The sequence below is a fragment of the Buteo buteo genome, chromosome 8, assembly GCF_964188355.1.
Source record: "Buteo buteo chromosome 8, bButBut1.hap1.1, whole genome shotgun sequence".
NCBI classification, from domain to species: domain Eukaryota; kingdom Metazoa; phylum Chordata; class Aves; order Accipitriformes; family Accipitridae; genus Buteo; species Buteo buteo.
In genome coordinates, this window is record NC_134178.1 from 43573790 (window position 1) to 43595346 (window position 21557).

A 21557-nucleotide genomic window follows, 5' to 3' on the forward strand; every position below is an offset into this window, starting at 1 on the left:
GACGAAACACTAATTGGAAATGTCAAAATTTTTACCAATTTGGACCACTTTACCGGATTTGACACAGGTGGACGGGCCACCTTTACTTAACTCGGAAAAGAAACATATGTAATTTTTATGTGTTTGTTAAATGGCCCAGGTCTTCTCCGGTGAGGAGCCTGCACCGCACCTCAGCTGAGGGTGGCAATGGCAGCAGGACTTTTCAGCTGTCGATGATCCGTCACGGGAGAAACAGCTTTTGCTGGCGGAGCATCTCCCCCGGAGGCTCCTGCCTGCCTCTACCCACCGTGCCGGTGACGCGCGGCTTTAAAAAACCCCCAAAAACCCCAAAAACCCCCTCAGAAAAGACGACCCGGCGGCAGCAGGCACCCAGCCCGCCCTCCCGCCTGCCCGCCACTACCAAGATGGCGGCGCGGCGCCGCCGTCCCGCCCCTCCGCGGCGCCCTTTCCCTCCCTGGGCCGGCCGGGGCCGGCGGCCGCCTCGGTGGCTGCTGCTGCCGCCGCCGCCTCCGCCGCCGCCTGTCGCCCTGTGATGAGAGCATCAGCCCTCACTGCCACGTCTCCCGGGCAGCTGCGGCGGCGGTGCGGGCTAGCCGGCGGTGCGCAGGGCCGCTCCGAGGCCGGGCTCGCCCGCCCTCTTCTTTCCCTTCTCTTCCTTTTTTTTTTTTTTTTTTTCCCTTCACCCACAGGGCGGCCGCGGCTGCCCCCGTCCCTGCTCCTGTCCCGCCGCGGCGGGGCAGCGGCGAAGTGGGGCTGCCCGGCGGGAGGAGGGACGCTCCGCGGGGTCGGCGGCGGCGGCAGCAGCAGCAGCAGCAGCGGCAGCCTTCTCGTCCCGGCGAGGGGAGGATCGGGGGGGGCTGGCCGCCGGGCCGCTACCGCCGGGAAAGGGACCCCGCTGCCGGCCGATGTCCGAGCCGCGCCGCCGCCCGCGCTTGGATGTGTGAGTACCGGCCCCGCTTCGTTCCCTCGGGGCAGCTCCGAGCCGGGAAAGCTCGAACGATCGAAGAGGGTGGTGGGTTCAGCCGGGCCGGGGCGGGGGGGGGACGGACACACGGACCCAGCCCCGGGTGTGCGGGGCCGCCTCCCGCCTGTCTGCGTCTCTGTCTGTGTGTCTGTCTGTGTGTCTCGGGGGGGCTTCTGCTGGCTTTGTTTCGTCCCGCTGGTAAGTTAATGGCCCTGGGTCCCGGGCTTCTCGTTTTAGACGTTTCCCGATGTGTCTGGGTTAAAGCGAGAGGTCCGAGCACGTTGCCGAGAGGTGGGTGCTCCCTGATATGGGGGGTTGAGGATTAAAGTTGGTCTGGGGTCACGGGTAGGTTTGCTTTGGGCTTTTGAAACGCTGACCCTACGTCATCAGTCCTACGAGGGAGGTGGGAGAGGGCGCCGGCCTCTGGAAGATGAAGAGCTGAGATAATTCTCTGTAAGTCTAGGCAAATCCAACCTACCGTAAAGAACCATTTCCAGAACAGATGTGGGCACACACCTCTGCGGCCATTCCGTTTTGTACCACTAAGAAAACAGTGTATCGGTCATCCTCCGTTATGTGGGATAGCAGTTACGCCGATGATTTTCCTTATTACACGAGGTACCTCCTTCACTACTCCAGCATCACTTTAACACACGAACGTGTAGTGGAAACAGAGGCGGCTTTGTCTGCAATTTATGATCGCTCTCGTGCGTGCTTTTTCGTTGTGAATAACGGGCCCCTCATAGCGCTGGCATCTGTTACGGCTGTAAGTGAAGGAATGAGATGTCTGTGTTACCAAGCGGTGAGTCCTAAAGTTTTTGGAGACCAGGCATCCCTTCTGTAACCAGCTCAGGTCTGTTAACTCGCTGTGATCAGAAGAGATTTTCTGGGAGAGGGATACGGTAGTACGGTGACGGGACAGGAGTGGCTCAGCTCCAGTTTTGCGGGATGCTGAGAGCAGAGCGGGACACCAGCCCTTTAACCCGCAGTCTGCTCCTTTGCTCACCTCCCAGGTGCTCGTGTTGTTGGAGTGGCTTTTTCTGACGCTTGTTTCTCCTTCCAGCTGCTCCTCTGGAGGGCCAGCTCCTTCAGCCAAGGTGCTTGGTATTGCCATGGGATGATGCTCTGCTGGTAGAAACTGGGCCTGCTGGTGCCAAAGTGGTAGCCAGGCAATGCTGACCTCTCTGGGAGTTGTGCTGAAACTTCACCCGCTCCTTGTTGTCCCTTATCGGACTGGAATTTTTTCAGGTGTAGATGCAGCTACTCCTTGTTTCTGTTCTTGAATATTTTTGACTCAGGTTTTGCAGTGCAAACCAGCACGTAGGGTGGGAATGCTGTCCAGCTGTGATTTATTTGGAACGACAGAGGAGCTCAGGTAATATCCCTGACACAGTTAACTGTGTCCAGTGTGATGTGTACTCCTAATCTTGAGACCATAGAACATCTGTGTGCCTCCCGTACAGCTCATTCCTGGCTGTCTCTGTGCAGACGCAGGACTTGCAGGCATTTGAGACCTGATTTTCAGAAGGTCTGGGTAGCCACACTTCTACTGATAGAGGTGTCTATATTGCCTCAACTTGAGCATCCAAAATCATAGATAATTCAGAAAAGGCAGGCCTTTTATCTTTATTTTTTACTTTAATTTTTTACAGTCTTTCTGACTGCAAAATGGGGATAAAACATTTTGCTTCCTACTTTTGCAGAGTATGTTTCTATTCTGCTTGAAAGAAGGTAAATTCTTTTAAAAACCTCTTGCAATGTACAGGTTAGCACCTTGCTGAATTATTCTTCTAACAGAGACACTAATGGTGTCCTGCAGTAGCTAAGGAGATAAAGCTATTCTTATCTTAGTGGCCCACCTATATTAGCAATATTTGTGCTGATGTAACATTGCCAATATAGTTACACTGTTATGTATTACTCAAAAGCAGACAGGCCTAATCACTTTTTTGTCTATGCTTTCTTCAGACATTGCTTTTTGGTCTGAAATTTTAGAGAGAATCAAATTATGTATGTAGTATTTGAGGGGGAGAAAACCTACACATTTCTGCTGGTTTTGGAATTGAGCAGCACTGAACTCAAATCTTTCTCTGAAAGTGTCCATATTGCAAATTGACTTGGGTGACTCAAGTCTGGATATCATAAAACTAATATTTTTTTTCTTCTGCAGGCATCAAATCTGGATGTTTGAGAATACAGAAAGAGCGTATATGCTAGAAAGGTTTTTTAAGGTGGCTTCCAATTTCCATGAGTGTTCAGTTCAGAAGCCAGTCCGGCCACTCAGTACGACTCTGTAGAGTTACAGCTCCTAAAGATGGATATGGTGCAAAGCAACAAGATAGTACTGATTCTGAGACCGTCCTGCTCCTCAGTCTCAGTGCTTTCGCTGTGCCTCAGTATCATGAAATCCTGGAAAAAAGTTTTCTTCTGGCAGTTACAAACATGTGGTTCCATTTTAGTTTACAGATGTGAAACTCTTGAGTTGGAGGGGTTGGATTTGTACTCTGGATTTAAAGAAGAGATATTTTGTCAATATGAAGATGTATGTGCTTGTTAGCACTGGTGAAAATCAGTTAGAGATTTGGCTGAATTTGTTTACTATTAGAATGTTTGGTCTTAAAAATATTACTGATTTCCAACCATTCTTTTGTTTGTCCATTGTGAAATTTCATGTCCTGGCATGTTTATGGACTGAGAAATACAGAGGAGGGTTGAATTTGGCTTGCAGGATCTACTTAAATGCTTGGGATCTTTAGACTTTAGTATTACTTGATCTGTCGTACTTACGTGTGCAGTATGGTATTCTGTTACACATATTTTCCTTTTTGAGGCCCAATTTTTGTTCTCCTTGCACTGCCATTCAGTTGGAGAACTGATACGGTTTGATGACAGTACTGCAGTGCTAGCTTATGCATGAGAAACTATACGGAAGATACAAAATTATGACAGTTGACCTTCCTCTTCTTTTGGTGGTCCCTTCCCTTTGCCATCTCCTTAATCCACTCTTTAGCTGCAGAGTGTGGCCTGTCACGGTAATGGATGGTGCCATGAAGTTAGCGCTCTCCTCTTCTTTGTTCACCTACTCGCAGCATGTCTCTTGTGCTGATGGAGACTTTAGTCCATTTATTTCTAACTGTACCACAGTTAGATGAGCAGTACAGTTTTTAGCAGGTGGATTTTTAAAACCAGAGGTAAATCTCTGGTAGCTGTGTGACTTGGGCAAATAGTTCATGAGCTATCACAAACTTGCCTGAAAGATTTCCTGCCATTCTTCATGGGGTGTAGTCATTGGAGAGTTATTTCCAACCTTTTTTTTGACTTTTTGGGCTGAATGTGTTGCAAGCGGAAAATGAGACTTCTGGTGGGAAGTGAGTATTATGCAAGCTAGTCAGAAAAGCCATGCTAGCTAACGTGGTGCAGAGGCATCTGTGTATGCTGTCAGGTTTGAAATGGTTGATTTAAATCAACCAAGTAGACATCTGTGGCTGAGAAATACTTATAAGGGAGCGTGTATGCAGTTTCAGACAGCTAAATTAGTCTTGGTATAATTAATTATACCAGGGATTAATGTATCCTATTGCATATTCCCGATCTGCGATGTTAGTTGCTCTGTAAATGGTCATACAAGGCTCTGAGTGCTGCCTACCAGAGTAATGCAAGTTGAAGACCTTCACTGTTTTGCAGGGAACTTGTGTAGCTGTAATTTAAGAGGCAAGTAGAGGGGAGTTGATGTATTCTCTCATACGTGTTTTATATTTTAATGCAGATTTATGATTTATGCAAATTACAATTTATTTGGAATTCCTTGCAATAATTTTGCTTTTCCGCGGTGTCAGGGATATACAAATTGTTGTTGCACTGGTATTTTCTGATATGAATCCCAGTGAGATGACTTGGGGTAAGGCTTAAGGAAGTGTTTCTTCCTTGTGTTTTACTGTGTGCCTTCAAACTCATTGCTACAGATGGCAGATGCCTGCCTTATTTTTAGCTATGTGAGGACAAAATAGAAAAATCCTAGTGACTCCCCATGATTTGTCATCATGGCTGATCTCCATTAAATTAAACATAGGGATTGGCAGAGGAGCAAAAACAGCAGGAAAGCTGCTTCTGTTTGTTTTAAAAAAAGCTTGTCTAAAGCACTAAAATAATACTGTAAAAAGTATTCACTACTACATACAGAGACCCCTGGGAGGAGAAATACTTGCTGAACAGTTTATCCTGTTTGGGATAAGGAAATTGAGGTCTAAATCAGTAAAACAACTTCCCTGGAAGTCTGTTGAAGAGAAGAGATTAAAAGCAAGGAGTTCCTGGCTTGCAGTCCTGTACTCAGGCCATGAGACCATGTGTATGTATTCAGGGTTTGGAGGAGAATGCGTATTTTGGTGGCTTGCTTGGCTGAAAATTATAAGATGGGCTCTTAAGGCAAGAGCATCTTTTCTTCTTTTTGCAACACCCCTTCCTCCCCCAGTAGTGGTCTGTTTCGTTCCGTGTTTGCCCCTATAAGTTAGAAAAGAATATCTCAGTGGCCATAGCTAAAATTCCTCTCCTTCCCCAGTCACCGGGCATTGCACTGTGTAACGGGGCAGTAGCTCTGCTTTCCGGCAGTGGCTGTGTTTTAGCAGCGCCGTGTGTGCAGTGTTTACTGAAGAGCTTTGGTGCAAGATGTGTGTGGGAGTGTGTGTTGATAAACTGTATTAACGGCCAGCTTTGATGGCTTTGCCCGTGTTGTGTCTGCTAATACATTGTCTTTGTGATTTAGCATTATTTCCTAACCAGTGTCCCTTTCTAAAGTGAACTTTTGTTTCTGTCTGTAACAGCCACATGGAGTTGAGCTTAAAACTTTTGTGTTGTTGCCTATCCAAATCCTGTTTTGGATCCGAAGCTGAAACTCTCCTGAGCTTTCAGATGACAACGCAGGCTGCCTTTGAGAACCATACGTCTACCTCAGTAATTCCCACCAGCTCTTTAGTTTGTGCCTCTTGCTCTGGATGGGGCTGGACTTGCTGTCCCTCTCCCCACACGATTTAGAAGCACGGGAACTGTAGGACCAAAAATAGGCCATGACCCAGCTGTTCAGGCCTGCATTTCCCTCTGCTGCTGGAAAAGCTCAACTTTGCATTTCTGTCTTGCTTTCACACAAGAACAAGCCAACGCTTTCTTTATTCCCAGATCCAGTATTTGGCTCTGAGTGTTGCTGTATACATCAGAAGAAGCCAAAGAAAATGTTAATGTCTTGCTAACTGTGTGATACTGTTGTCTTAGTGAGAAGTGTGTTATCGGCCACTTGTAGCTGCTGAGCCCCGAGGACTTTGTGTTGTGGTTTTTTGGTTTGTTTTTTTTTCTCCACATTTTGGAAGATAATTTCACTTATCTTCATTCATAAAATTACTGTAGTCATTCATTAAAGTCTTACTAAGCTGTTTGCTCTGACCTCCTGCAGCAGTTAGTTGCACAAGGTAATTATATGGTTACGAGGTATTATTTTATTACTCCAGGAATCGCAGCTTTGTTGTTGTACTCGTGCTCTTAATGAACCTCTGGCTTAGTATGTGTATCTCCTTTCCTCCAACTCACAAAGACTTGAACTCATCTGTATTCTGAAGAAGACTGTATCACCTGCATACCTCTGGAAATTTCTTCCTTACGCCCCTTGAAGTAAGGTCTTTGAGGGGATTTTTAAGGAATGTGTAGGATTTGAGTTGGGAATCCCTTTCTGTTTTCAAAAATTGCTTTTTCAAACTCTTGGATAATTTCCTTGGTCTAGAGTATTAACAACTTAAATCTATGTTCCATCCTTAAAAGAGCACGTCTGCAAAATGAGCTGAACTGAGCTTACTGCACTTTAAGGTGGAGAGGCTTTTCCTGGAAAACTTTTCTTTCCTGTTCCCACTTTTGTCCGTGGGTATTTGAAATACTCTGGCAGCTACAAATGGCAAGTGCTGCCTTCACCTTGTCTTTAGCTAGAACTTTTGTTTTCCCCACTTATCTGCCTGCTTAGCTCTAGCCTTCCTTGCTGATGATGCCTGAAATGAATCATACAGTGTATATGCCGTTTGTGAAATCTTGCCACCTTCTTGCTACTTTCACCCTCTGGTTTTGGCACGTGTGTAGAGGACTGATAGATGAAGCCTCTTCGGCCAGGGTTGTGCTGTATCAGAAAAGCCTACGCTGACTTGGTCTTGCTGGGTTGGTTTTGTTATTAGAGTAGGTTCTTGGTTCTTAGTCACTGAGCAAAAATTAGTCTTGCTGGTGCATCACCTGATGGCAGTGATTCACTGCCTGGCTCTTGTCCTCCTTGCCTGACCCTGGGCTGTGCTTCAGGGGGGTTTCTGTCTCTCTCCGCACCAAATCTCCTTCTTAATCCGTCGCTCCATACGGCATGAGGACGTGGAAAATGTGCTGACTTGGGAGACCTCCCTCCTAACCGGTTTTGCCTCCCAGCCCGGGGCTGGGGCTGAGCTCTGGGCCAGGTGCCTGGTGTGTGCCTTTGGAGCCAGCCCGAGTTGAAAGGTTGTGTTGACTTAGCACCGGGGGAGCTCTGTGCAAGCCAAATATTTAGCTTTCCATCTGATAACCTGTTGGTTGTTTCCTCCCTTGCAACAACCAAATGCTTTTTTTATTCCCAAACCAAGCTCGGGCTTCCACAGAAGTTCTGCAGCTTCTCGGCTTTCGGCGTGGCAGATGTGAGGGTGTTGACACGGTGGCCTCGTGACCGAGGCATGGGTGCAGCCATCGCTGTTCCTAGGCTCTCTTCTCGATTTTTTTTTTTTTTTTTTTTTTTTTTGGTGTTGGGTGAATCAGTTACCAGCTTTCTGTCTCAGTTTTTCCAGCTGTCAAAATGTTTTTGTTTAAATAAATAAATAAAAGGCTCACGCTAAAAGGAAGTAAAAATAAGCCATAGTAACTAGGACTCACAGCAGTTCAAAAGAAAACTTGCCTATAAGGTGAACTTGCTGATAATCTGCAAAGACTTTAGGATTGCTGGACAACTGCAAATTGGGATTAGGTTGACCAGCTACAGCGACTTGAAGTGAGGACATTAGTAACCAGGAGACCTCTCTACATGGCTTGTTTCACTTTCAGAGACTGATGGGGGTGGGAGGGAGGAAGAGGAGAAAGAGCTGTTTGTCTGCCAGCTGAAGTCACGACTGTTATGGTATGTATTTCATCCCATAGGCTAGAGAATCCTACCCTATTTTCCTCTTCCCATCCTTCCAGAAATGGTTCCACCAGGGGCTAACTGTCTTTTGCAGCCTTGCAAACCAGGTTTTATAAATAAGCCACTGTCTGGGACATGGTGAGTTGTTGTAGAAGCTGTACAGGTGCTGGCTGCGCTCTTCAGTGGCAGCCCTGGGGACAGAGCCTTTCACCCAGGCCAGGGTGAACTGTCCAGGTCTTAAACGGTCCCTTGCCTTTGTGGTCTGGGAGCTCATGCCTCGGAGCTTATCCAGACAGTCCAGTTCCAGGATCTATGTTTCTTTTGGAAAGAAAATGACCTAGAAGCCAGTGCCCCTGACAGCAGGAGGACAGGCGGCTGCTGCAGCGGAGGGAGGAATTGCCAGATACCTGGATGCAGGAATGCTCCGGAGATGGCGATGCTGCTTGCCGTGGCATGGAATGGCTGCTTCTGGCACTGCTGCTTCCACGCTCCTTATCGCGCCATTCCCAGTTCATTTATCCTTTTGTCCCGCACTTGATGCTAGCTGTGGTTCAGAGTATTACCGCTAGCACCCAGAGGGGCTGGCAATGTCGATGGTGTTTTGTCAGCGCTGGTAGTTCCCCATGCTTCGTGTCAGTGCTCTGCAGCCGTGTCGCGGGGGTGGCCTGCTGCATTTCCCTGCAAGGGAGCACTGCACAGGTGGCAGATGCGTTTCCGCGCCTGCGTAGCCGTAAAGCACGGGCACCCCGAATGGAAAATCTTGCTAGCAACCCAGACAATGCTCCTGTGGAGCTCCTGTGTTGCTGAGGAGGAGGAGGGAGGAGGTAGGCAGGGCTCCCTTGCGAACGGCCACAGAGGCAACGTGTTGCTTCACCCCAAGACATCACGTGCTTTCTCAGCAGGAAGAAGGCTGCTTTGATCAAGATGGAGAGTTGTGACAAGAGACCTGTGGTCGTCTCAGGCCACATTGCTGCAAGTGAGGATGACCACATTTCCCTTTATGCTCTTGAGAGTATCTGGTTGTAGGACTTGTGGAGCCAAGGAGAGTGTCTTGAATGTTTTCCAGGCTCTGAGAGTTCTCACACCTCGGTGCAGCGAGCTTCCCGAGAGGATTGGAGGCTCCGAGTTTTCTCCAATTAAAAAACGTTAATGCCATCAAAATAACTGGCTGAGCATTGTAGTGTTTCAGCAGAGAGATGGGGAACCAGGCAGACTTTTCATTCTGATGAGTCACTGACTCTCTCCTGATTTGCCTCTCCTAAGAGCTGTTTGGGCAGCTGCTGATGCAGGAACATGATTCTGAGTGATGGTCCCTGGGGAGCAGGACAGGGCTGCGTGCTGCTTCACCTCTGAACTGGCGGATAGTTTGTCTGCCTAGCTCTTCATCAGTAAAGCCTTGCTCACAGCTGTGGTTCTTGCCTGCCTCGATCCTGCCTCATCAGAATAGCTGGAGAGCTGGTGGGGAGGAGGGGTGTTGGTGCGGAGAAACAAAATGCCCAAGTGCTTTCTGTAGTCCTAAAAGCATGAATTGGAAATCAGAGTGTCTGATTCCTGACGTTCCTGGATCTTCTTAGAACCATGTCACAGGTGAAGGTTCTGTCTCTGTCCCAAAGAAAGAGCGTGGCCCCTCTCGAGGACCCAAGAGCTGTTCCCTGTGCGCGGACAGGACCCCTGTCCGCTGCTCCGTAGCTGGTCCCCGGATCCTTCTTGCGTGTTTTTATGATGCCCACATCTGCCTGAGAAGGGAGATCTTGGAAGCTAGGCCGTTTCTATTCTGGGGATGTTGAGGATGGAGGGACTACAAGTATGTGACTCATTTTTGAGGGAAATTACAGGTGAATGGGGAAGAACAATGTGGAATCATGTTAATGGGCTAAAGAGTCTTGTCAGGAACAGCTTTTAGCTTCCATTACTCACTTTTTGTGCCTGTGACTATATATAAAATAAGATCGTTGATGGGGTGGGGACTCTGCAAACAGAGAAGGGAGCCTGGTACACTCTCAGCTCGCTCTGCGAGCTCTTTATTAATACTTAATATGACTTGGATGCACACAGGAATCTTATCTGTTGGAGTAATGGGTCATGGCTAATTTTTTTTTCTTGTTAGCATATTTTTCACAGTAGAATCATGCCTTTGTTTATTAACTGAAAACTATAAAAAGGCTTTTTCCCATGTCTCCCTCCTCAAGAAGGAGGACTGTTGATTGGTTCAAGGCCAAAAAAAGCAGACTTGGAGTCAACTGATCTGTAATCTCACTGCTTCCTTTATCTGGGGAGCTTCAGTTTTGTGTGGCTAGTTTTAGAAAAGAAAAACAAACAAAAAAGGAATAGTTCTTTTTCAGAGGCAGATTTTGCTCTAACAGACACCCACCTAATTTGATGAGACTCCAGTGCGGTTATTAAAAGCTTAGCTTGAGGAACTGCCCAGTCTATATGTTCATGGCTCACTGTGAAAGGGCTTATTCAAGTGCATTTAAAATAGGGTGCACTGACGTTAAGGAGGGCTCCTTTCCACAGGCATTCTTTTTTACTGGTAGAAACCTGCATTTTACTGGTTGCAAAAACCAGAGGGTGGAAGTGTGATTACTCAGTGTCTAAGTGTCTACGTTGGCGAGCATGTGAAGCATACTAATGGGATAATACTAATGAGAGCTGTTAAATTATTTACATGAATTATTGAATGTGGCATAAAATACCTTCCACTGTTAATACCACTAATTAGACCACCAACATATTGCATCCGTTATCATAAATATCCTGTAGGTTGAATCAAGCCAATTGTTTTAGCTTCCACAGTCCCTGCACTAGTTTAATTTGGCTTAAAATGGCTTTCAAAGTTGCTCCTTTTAGAGGTTTTTCTCATTTTTTTTTTTCTTCACCTTAGCTGCTTATGTGAAGTGCCTGGATGCCCTAAATGAATTCTGCATTTTCTGTTGTTGCCCCTGCTCATCTTGTGCATGCAAGAGAATTTTCTTCAGTTTATATTTAATTCCTGAAATATAAATATTTCCAAATAAAACTCTAGAACATCCTAGGGAAAGCCCTCTGAAAGCTTTAGAGTCTTGACTAGAAAGGTAAGGAAGGCTTGAATTACCTGTTGTGTTGTCATTGGAATTATAATGAGAGTTTTGAACTCTGCCAAAACACATTATTTTCCTGCAAACCAAAATTGTCCAATGTTTGCTCTCTCCTTTCATGCAATTTCACAACTCTTTTTTTTTTTTTTTTTAAGTGACCTTCATGTGGCTATGTGGAAAGCATTTGTCTTTAGAAACACTTTGATTTTTGTTGAAATTCTGAGAATTGGTTATTGGAATAGAGAAAAAGGATGGGAAATTTTAATAGAAAGGATGATTCTTAGAGGGAGTTTTTTAGAATAGTCCTCCTGCACAGTGTTTATGGTGACAGTGGTGTGACTCATTGAGCAAACTTCCTGGCATTTCTGCCAGCTGTGATTTCTCAGGATTTTAAAGGAGGTGATAACTGAATTATAAATGGACAATAGGTTCCATCTGTAAATTTCAAAGCAAATCCAGAGACTCCCAGAAGGTGGGGGTGCTTTTTTGGACCCTGGGTTGGTTCTGGCTGTGATATTTTGCCAAAAGGGCAGCCGATTAGTCTCCAGACATGCAGACACACCAGAGTCCTTGTAGCGAGATGCTTGCTCAGTGTCTTGATTCTGTACAGCACACGTGCTTGGAATGACTTCCAGATTCACACTCCAATTCAACCCCTTGCTCTCTTACGTCTGCTAGCCATCAGAAACCTACCTGACTGCTGAAATCCTTGCAGTGTCATGTGGGAGACCAATGAAATAAAAGCAAAATCGTATGGGAAGTGATAAAGTCTGTGCCAGAGAATCCACCTTTGTCACTGGTATTCTGAGTTGCCCAGCCTCTCTCATACTAGTTCATTTTAAGGAACTGATTACTTTATATATGTCGTTTAAAATAAATAAATATTTACAGGCTTACTTTTTACTTTTTTTTTTCCTCCCCGAGGGCTGGGATATGGGATTGCCTATATGTGCCATTTGAAGTACATGCATACACGTGTGTTTTGCTGCAACTACTCTGCTAACTAGAACCACTTTTAAACAGACCTCCTCCCATCGTGTCAGTTGGGCTTTCTTAGCAGGGAAGGGAGCTGAACCATGCAGTTAACTTCATGGAGACCAGTCTGTCCGTTCAGACCTCTGGCAGAGGGTCCCAAATTACCTTTCAGCATCAGAGCCTGTCAGGCGACGTGGTGGGTGGTTAAAAAGACCTGCGCAGCTCTAGGAGCTCCTTGCACCAAACCAGGGAGAGGGCTCTCCCCAGGCTTGCTTTTGAAACGAGGCACGCAGTTGTGTGGTCTCCAGCACTGGAGATGCTCGGTGACACTTTCCAGCTAACAGGAAGCGCTAGCAGTCACTGATGGCTAATTTAAGCAGGCGCTTTTTAAAGACACAGCGTCAGTGGTGTCCGTTCTGTGTATGCAAGCGGACGCCAATCTGGTGCCGTTGAAATGGCGCAGTCTTTTAGGGTGGTGGTGATGGATGTCCCGCAGGGCTCCGAGTGTACGAGAGTGGCTTCCTTTTGCGTGAACTCGCTTGGCTGGGGTGCAAACTAGGCAACCAGCAGTTTGCAGCTTCAGTGATGTTTCTGCCTCCTTTGCAGACCTGGGAAGGCTTCGGGATCGTTGTCTGGGTCTCAGGGCACAGCCTGCTGCAGGCACTGGAAGTGGATTCGTTCCTGGTCATGCCCGGTGGAAGGAGGGGACCCAGCCGGCAGCAGCTAAGCCGTTCAGCTTTGCCTTCTCTCCAGACGCTGGTTGGCGGGAGCTGCGGAAACGGTACCGGTTTGAGAAACAGGTGAGGGCAAAGGTAGGGTTGTTGAGACACCTGCGGCTACGATAGCACTAAAAGCTGGGAGCCTTATCCACTCTGAGCTCTGCACGGGAGCGTGGCTTCGTGGTTAAAGCAGGGAACTGGGAGATGGGAACCTCGAACCCTCTGCTGTGGCATTAGGAGATGAGCCATCCAAGAGGGAACGTGCCCCGCGTAACAAAACCTATTCCAGCTTCTCTTCTCAGCTCTGCTGTGGCACCTGCTTCCCTCTGCAGCCCCTCTCTTGACTTCATTTATTAAAATCAGCCCATGGAAAGTGGTCTCAGCCACTCTTCACCGCTCACCATCGTCACAGTGGCCAGGGGTGGAAATCGCACAGTGCTCAATTTGTCTTTCCCTGCAGCAGTTCCCAGAACAGCGAGTCCTAGCAGATGATGAGTCCCTGTCTTTCTTGCTCACTTGCCTGCAATGCCACAGGGAGTTAGCGTGACATGTCAGAGCTCAGCTGTGAGTCCCCTTCCTATGTGATGGAAAGGCAGGGCAGGAGGATGCCTACATTCTGTTTCAGGCCTGCTGGCTGCAGATGAAACTAATTCTCACAGTTGGCAAAGCTCATCTCCATTTTCTGGGGAAGTTGGGGGCTGAAAAAGGAACACACAGTGACATTTCGATCTCCACATTTGGCATAAAGGCTAAAAGGGCCCAGCATTACTTCTTCCATACAGAAGTCAGCAGACTGGAGAAGCTATTTGCTGCATCTTGAGGGCCTGATCTACTTGGTATAGTTCATCCTTACAGAGTAGAGAGATCCAAGCCACTTAGCTTTGGCGTTTAGAGACTTCTTTGGCTGGGACAGATAGATGGATGGCACAGTCTAAGATTCCTGAGGAAAAAGTGACTGTTGAGACCATGGAGTCAGTGGGTCCTGGTTTCAGTCAGACATAGCATAGTTTATGTCTGAACTTCCTCCATCATTTCAGTCTGCTGGAGCTTTTAGTTGTCCTAGCCTCTCCTGAGGGCTAGGAAAGAAGGAAGTGTGAGAACACTTGAGAGGTCAGCCTCTAGGAAGTGGCTGAACTCCTCTGTTCCATTTTTCACTACCCCTCTTTCTAAGAGAGGAACTGTGAGCAGAAAGACGATGGGCACTTAGCAATACTGGAGGAGGAGGCTGGGTGCTACTGTAAAGTCTTAGTGATGAGCGGAAGAAGCCAACATTAAGCATTCAGTCTGGCACAGTCCTCAATGATTTTTGCTTGGAGTTGCTTCCTTGCTCTGTACCCCTGTTCCTCCACCTACAAGTTTACTGAAATATTGCTGGGCATGTCACAGTAGACCAATCTGTTGTCTAGAGAAAATGCTGGATAAGGGTTTTGTCTGAGCCAAGAAGATGATGAAGCTCGCCACCAGTCTTGCACCAGAAATATGAATGCAAGACTGCTGCCAACTCTCCTCTAGCAATGCCCAGTCCCAAATTCACAACCTCAAGCACTCCCTGTCCTGGAAAACGGTAGAGATAGTGTAGAATACTTACCAAGTGAGTCGTATCTGTTTGCTTCAGGAATGGTAGTGCCATCAGCCTCTCTGCGCCTCCGATCACAGCGCTGATTACTCCAGAGCCTGTACGTCACTGCCGGATCCCTGAACTGCCATTGGATGGGAGCCTTCTCTTTGAATTCCTGTTCTTCATCTACCTACTGGTAGCCCTCTTCATTCAGTACATCAACATCTACAAGACTGTCTGGTGGTACCCATACAATCACCCTGCTTCCTGCACCTCACTGGTGAGTTCCCTAGCAAATGCCATCACTTGTGCTTTTTCATTACACAGCTTCTTTTCATGCTTCTTCAGTCCAGGAATCACCAAGCATTTGACATTAAGGGAGTGAAGGCGAGTTCACATGCACCCCCATCAGCCAAGGCCATGTCATCCCCCATTTTACAGGGGAGAAAATACATGGAAAGTGAGAGAGAGGTGTCAGCAGGACTCATTTGGTGGAAATTTCTTGCAGATACTTGCATGGCCTAGCTAGCTGCTAGGGTTTAAAATGGAGTTAAGACTCCAGGAGCCTGCTCTCTCCCACTGTGGTTGCCCCTTCCCAGTGGAAACAACAGAGCCTGAGAGAAGGGAGATAATGCAAGTTTTCATTAGGATCTCACAGCAGGTCAGCAGCAGAGGAGTTGGGGAGGGAGTCAGATCCTCAGCTTATGTAAACCTCCCAGTCTCCTCAAGTTTCAGTCTTCTTCCTGGCCCCATAAGGTGGACAACCTGGCAGTGACCTGTACCTGAGTCAGCAAACCTCATCTGATTGAAGCTAGCCTCTGAAGTGGTCCTTCGTTTTATATTGTGTCCTTGCCGCTTGGAAGCATGAGGTGGTTCCCTAGTTAACAATGCCGACAGGTGGTGCTGGTGTTCCAGTTATCCGTTTCAAGTTCAGCTATGTGATGCTGGACACAGCTTGCTTTGAAGAAAAAGCATTCCGTTTTAGGGTCCCTACCTGAAAGGATTTAATGGTCATTTGTTTGTTCCCATCAGAAGTCAAGCATTCTTTTTTACACAAAATGTCCTTGAAGTCCCACACAGCAATATTCAGAGTCTGCTAATTGTTGTAGCTGGAACACATTTGATAACTTCACTGAAAAGTCGTACGGGGTCCAAGAGCTGTATCTAACTTGATGCAGCCAGAGCCAACATTAAACTTCTAATACAGATCTATGGCCTGTGAAGATGACGTTTCTCAGATCAGCTTATCAGGGAGCACTGATCACTACAGACCATTTCTGAGACCAAGAGCTAAAGTGAGCTGGTGTGCTCACTCTGGACTCCATTTTGGCTGCCCTTGCTCTGGTTGCTCAGTGGCTTTTCCCGGGAGAACTTGCAAGCTGTTCTCCATAGTAAGATCCTGGTCCTAGATGTCCCTCTGACCCCAGGAATACCTGCCTGAAGGGTGGGTTTGTTTTGTTCTCAGTGGAAGGAACCCCCATGTGTGGAACGTCTTGCTTTGGGAGACATTCCCGTGTTACTGATGTTTATCCCTTCTCCCTCATCCCTAATAAAGAGCTTTGGTGAATGCTTACACAAGGTCCTGATGTGCTCTCAGCAGCCAGCTTTCTGGTCCCACCCCAGCTGGGTGGTTTCAGAGTCCCTTCCCCTGGTGAAGACCTTTTTTCTTTCCTCCTTCAGAATTTTCACCTCATTGACTACCACCTGGCGGCGTTCATCACAGTGATGCTGGCACGGAGGCTGGTGTGGGCCCTTATCTCTGAGGTAACATTCCCACTGTTCCCTCTCCTGCCTGTAGTACTGACTGCAGAGCATGACCATCCATGGCCCAAGAAAGTTCTGTGAGTTGGGTAGCTGAAGGGTTTCTTCCTCCAAAACAAGTCTGGGTGTGAAGGACTAAGATTTTGGGGATGCCCTTCTGCCTTGGAGTTTTCTCCTTGAGCCCATTCATGTCCTGCAGTATTGGGTAGCTCTGTTGCCTCTGCAGCTTGAAGATGATGAAATGGTCCCACTTGCGTCTTTATCCCTGCAGGCGCAGTACTGTACCTCACTATCTTGTGCCAGAGAAGTGGCTGAGAGAATTGCAAGTCAGGTAGCAGAAAGGAAAATAGAGAAGTTGGCTAGCCAACACTGGAAAAATGGACAGGAGATTAGAGGCGAAAGGTCAGGAGGAGGATATCTGAGTACACTAAAGTGAAATAGGAATAGCTAGAAGAACTGTTTTTCCAGTCCTGGTTACTCAGTAATTCTGAGACTCTGGTCATGTCACCTCAGACTTTGAGACCTTGTCTGTGTTTGAGAGCAGAACCAGGCCAAATAAATGTTTGAGAAAGGTCATTTTGAGGCAAATAGAAGTTCTGTCCACTGAAACAGTTAATCCAACTCCAGGCTAAGCAACTAAGCAATAAGTTTAAAAATAAGTAAATAAAGGAACAGTTACGTCCTGTTGAATAGGTGAATGGAGAAGATGGGATCTCTGAAGTTCTCTTTTCATCTCTGATTCCTGCCATCTTCATTTATGTTCACATCCTCCGTAAAACTTCCCATAGACTGAAATTTCTGCATTGAAACCTTCCATGCAAGTTCTTGTGCATCCCATCTATTGGCTCTAACCCCTAAGAATCTTTTCATAGTTCAGTTGCCTTCTCCCCTCTGGAAATTGGAACAAGCTTTCTTGCTGTCCATTTGAAGGTGGTGCCTCCTCACTGGACTGCAGCCTGTACATCCAGTAGAGATGAGTGGTGGAAATTAGTTTGGGGATTGCCAAGGTGCACCATCTTCTCTTCCCTCGGCTGAGAACTGTGACATTCCAGTTCTTTAGGAAAATGAGTGCCAAGACCTGGTCTTTCTAAAGGAAAGAGCAAGGGGAATGTGTTTCAGGCTGTCCTGGACTATCATCAGAGCAATACAGGACTTGAGCAAAAAGATTTTTCTCCTTTGCAGGTCTGAATTTTTTTTGGTTTAAGGCCCTATTTTAGTCATGCCCTACAGCTTATGCTTATTTGAATCTTTTGGATTGTATCAGTCATTAATAAAATCAAAGGTGTTCACCTTTGTAAGAGAGTCAGTCTCCTACTTCTGGGAAGAAGAGGGCAGCCATCCCTCTTACAGTGCCTCCTGGCACCCCTCTCCCCGCTCCTTCTCCACAGGCACCCCCATGCTTATGTTCTAGCACTAACGTTGCAGGGCTGCTGAATGTTTCTTCTCCGTTTGCAGGCCTCTCAGGTGGGTGCAACATCAGTGATTCACTACATGGTGCGCCTGGTGCTGCTCACCCTCTGTGGATGGGTGCTCTGCTGGACTTTGGTCAACCTCTTCCGCAGCCATTCTGTTCTCAACCTTCTCTTCCTGGGCTACCCGTGAGTGACACCACCTTGTACCTTCAGCGCAGGGGGAGCGTAGCAGCTTGGGGGTGGCATGAGCCACCGTGGAAAGCAGAGCTGTTGGCCGTAATCTGTCTCCTCATCTTACGATTAAAGGAGAAGTAAGAGTAGCTGGGGGATGATGCGAGGTCGTGGTGCTGAGCTGATGAAGCAAATTAATTCAGTACGCTGTTTGCATGAGGGGTCTTTACTGTGACTGAAGACTGAGCTGTTGGGATCGTTGGTTCTACAAATGGGACTTAAAGAAGCTTCTCTGCAGTTGTTGAAGCTGCAGCCTCTAACCTTTTATGGGGGAGAAGAGTTGGCCACTAGCTTCTGGAGTGAGGGTTCCTGTGTGGTGTCCCTCCCATAAGGGCCAACATCTGTTGAGAAGGTGCACCCTGCTTCATGTTGGGATGGTTGTCATTTCAGCCCTTTTTTTAATTTTTTTCCCTGCAGGTTTGGTGTCTACGTTCCTCTGTGCTGCTTCCACCAGGACAGCAGAGCACAGCCCCTACCTGCAGACTGTGGTTACTTGGTACAGGACCAGATGGTGGATGATGGGGCTTCAGCTGTCAACAGCCTGGTCAAACCCAAAGATTTCCTTTCGCTTCTGTGGGAATCCTTGAGAGAACAGTTCAATAATCCTACGTCTATCCCCACCCACAGCTGCCCCCTTTCCCCAGATCTCATCCGCAACGAGGTGGAGTGCCTAAAAGCAGACTTCAACCGCAGGATCAAGGAAGTTCTCTTCAACTCTCTCTTCAGTGCCTACTACGTGGCATTCCTGCCACTGTGTTTTGTGAAGGTAGCTCTTGTCTGGCTCTTTCTGTGCCCCTGCCCGCCGTCTCCTTTTGAATGCTGTGTGAATTGCTGCCAGGCCAGATTCCTGGTTAATTCCCCTTTTCTCTGTCTCCCCTTTGGCAGCCCGGATAGCGGAGCATGGCTGCATCCGGAGTGCACTAGTACTGCTCCTGGTTGGCGGATAGGTATTGCCATAAATGTGATGCACCTCTAGTCCCATCACCCCACTTACTAACTCCCCTTCTCCCAACCCCTGTCCTAGGCAGATGGATAGCTGTGTTCTTCCTAGAAAAGGGAACCTGTTGTTACCTGTCTCAGATCCAACATCCTGGCTTTCGAGTGCTTGGATTAGAGGCTTTGGTGGTCAGCCTGTTAGAAAACAGAGCCAACTAGGATGCTTGGCAAGCTAAATCCAGGAATCTCTTGTCAATGTGGGGGTTGTATTTTTCAATCTGTTGTTTTTCTAACTTGAACTAGCTCCAGTTGGTGTAGTGAAGTGGGCAGGGCTCCATGATCCATGTAGCAGTCTTGGTGCAATTGGTGCTCCTGGGGCAGTTCTGTGGCAGGCAAACCTCCTTGTTATCTGCTGCTGGAGGAGGAGATGCACCAGCTGCAGCCGAATCCCCTGCCCTTTCTCCTTCAGGTCAAGGAGAAGGGAGTCTTGAGTGTTTCCTAAGCTGTAACCCTCTGAAATCACCGGTCCAAAAGCGCATGCCTGTAATGTGTGGTGTGGGTCTGCTGGATGCACACGCAGTACGTCCCTTGTCATTCCTTCCTCTGTTTTGTGACAGCGGTGCCAAGTTCTTGCCTGGTCTCTTTCCAGAGCACCCAGTACTACGACATGCGCTGGTCCTGTGAGCACCTCATCATGGTGTGGATCAATGCCTTTGTCATGCTCACCACTCAACTGCTGCCTCCCAAGTACTGTGACCTGCTCCACAGATCAGCTGCCCACCTCGGCAAGTGGCAGAAACTAGAACATGGTTCCTACAGCAATGCTCCACAGCATATGTGAGTGTGGGGACGAGGAGGGGTTGGCATGCCTAGCAAGGGGCTGAGAAGACATGCTAGTAGATAAGCAAGTATTAGCAGTGCTTATCTACTGAGGACACTTATCCATTCCCCACAGTGCCAGGGGTCACAGATGCAACTCTCCTGGTCTTTCTGTTCCCTAGAAACAGAGTCGTCTGCTCTAGAGAGCTGTCTGAGCTCCTCCGGTCAGTGCCGGTTCCTTCCCAGAAACAAATGCCGAGATTCTTCTTGGCCACTGGAGAAGTAACTTGTGCAGGGGCAGGGGGTGGCCCCCTCTGATGCAGCGGACTAGGTTCTTGCGCTGGGAGCCATTTGTTCACGTTACTCAGTCTGAGTCCATCTGGTGGGCTTGTGATCACCTCTGTGATCACCTCTCTTTTCCAGCGGGAGCTAGAACATGTCCTTATGGCAGAGGCTTTGATATTTTTTAAGATGCAGTCCATTCTTGTGAACCCATGTTGAGGGAGTTGGGAGCACAGTTGCTAATGCTCTGGCATTCTTTCCCCACAGCTGGTCAGAAAACACAATATGGCCACAAGGAGTTCTGGTGCGACGTAGCCGATGCCTGTATAAAGCAGTTGGGCCTTACAACGTAGCAGTGCCTTCAGATGTGTCCCATGCCCGCTTTTATGCAAGTATCTCTTCTCTTGCTTGACGGGTTACGATTGTGGGAGGGAGGAGAGGCTCAAACCTAGCTGCAGCGAGTAGATTATGTGTAAGAGTTCAGTGCTGCGCAACAGCCTGTTGCTGCTGAATAAAATACGTTTGCAGCAGAGAGGCTTTCCCGTTGCAGCGATGTCTGGGCAAGATGGAAGCCACGGCTGCCTTGTCAGTGCTTTCTCATCATGGTGATGCAGCTCTCCCATCAGGCAGTGGCATATTCTTAAGAGGGTTCTGGTTAACATCTTCCAGGGAAATGGGAAAGTATGTCAGCTGGCCAATAGGTTATTTCACCAGCCTCCCCTTCTCAAGCAAAATCACACTTCTACGTGCCTTGTTTCTTATGCTGCTTCCCCTAAGTACCAGCTAGCGGTGGTTGGAGTACAAACGTTTCTTCTGCGCAGCACAGTGGGTGCTAGCTCAGTGCTGCCTGACAGTATTATGTACGTACCCCTCCCCACTGTAACACTGCAACAAATTAAAGAAAACTGTCCTTTTTAACTGTTTCCCTGCAGTTCCTTTTTCACCGTCCATTACGGCTGCTCAACCTGCTGATTCTCATCGAAGGCAGTGTGGTCTGCTACCAGCTCTACTCACTGCTGCGCTCAGAGAAGTGGAACCATACCCTTTCCATGGCCCTCATCCTTTTCTGCAATTACTATGTCTTATTTAAGCTCCTCCGGGACCGGATAGTATTAGGCAGGGCATACTCCTATCCACTTAACAACTATGGACTCAAGGCACACTAGGGCGGCCAAACGTGTACCGCTTCTCTTTCCCTTCTCCCAGGGCAGGGAGGGAACCTCAGAAAAAAAATATTTTCGTACAGTTCTATTTTTTTCTTGCGGCGTTTATAAATATTTAAAATATTTTATATTTTGTATACTATTGTTTTTGTGGGGGGGGAAGGGAACCAGTGGCAATTAAATGTCGCTTTATAAACAAGGTGTTATTTTATATATATCTAAAAAAAATCAGTGTGTATATACCGTATATCTATACCCATACATATATCTATGTGAAGCAACAGGATTGTGTGTGTGGTCACTGTGTCCGCTTTGCTCACACAACCGCCTTGCTATTGCATACCATAGGGATAGAACTGCCGTTAATTAGGAACTGGTCTGCTGTAGAGAACTTGGATAAGCTAACAGCCAGGGGAAGAAAGGAAACACAGGGGCCTTTCACCAGGATGAGTAAAGTTTATCTTAGTAACCTCAATACCAGGGAAGTCTTGCACTGGAAAT

General features: G+C 47.6%; 1 protein-coding gene across 1 annotated transcript; it reads left to right on the forward strand.

Annotated features, from left to right (window-relative positions):
- Nucleotides 1-517: 517 nt before the first annotated feature.
- Nucleotides 518-21341, forward strand: TMEM39A (transmembrane protein 39A). The gene is given in 12 exon segments (XM_075034376.1): nt 518-592; nt 594-655; nt 657-705; nt 707-940; nt 12782-12975; nt 14510-14732; nt 16133-16216; nt 17669-17811; nt 18274-18622; nt 19442-19629; nt 20161-20281; nt 20826-21341. Coding segments are annotated over 12 exon segments (1941 nt in total). The 5' UTR covers nt 518-532; the 3' UTR covers nt 21060-21341.
- Nucleotides 21342-21557: the final 216 nt, after the last annotated feature.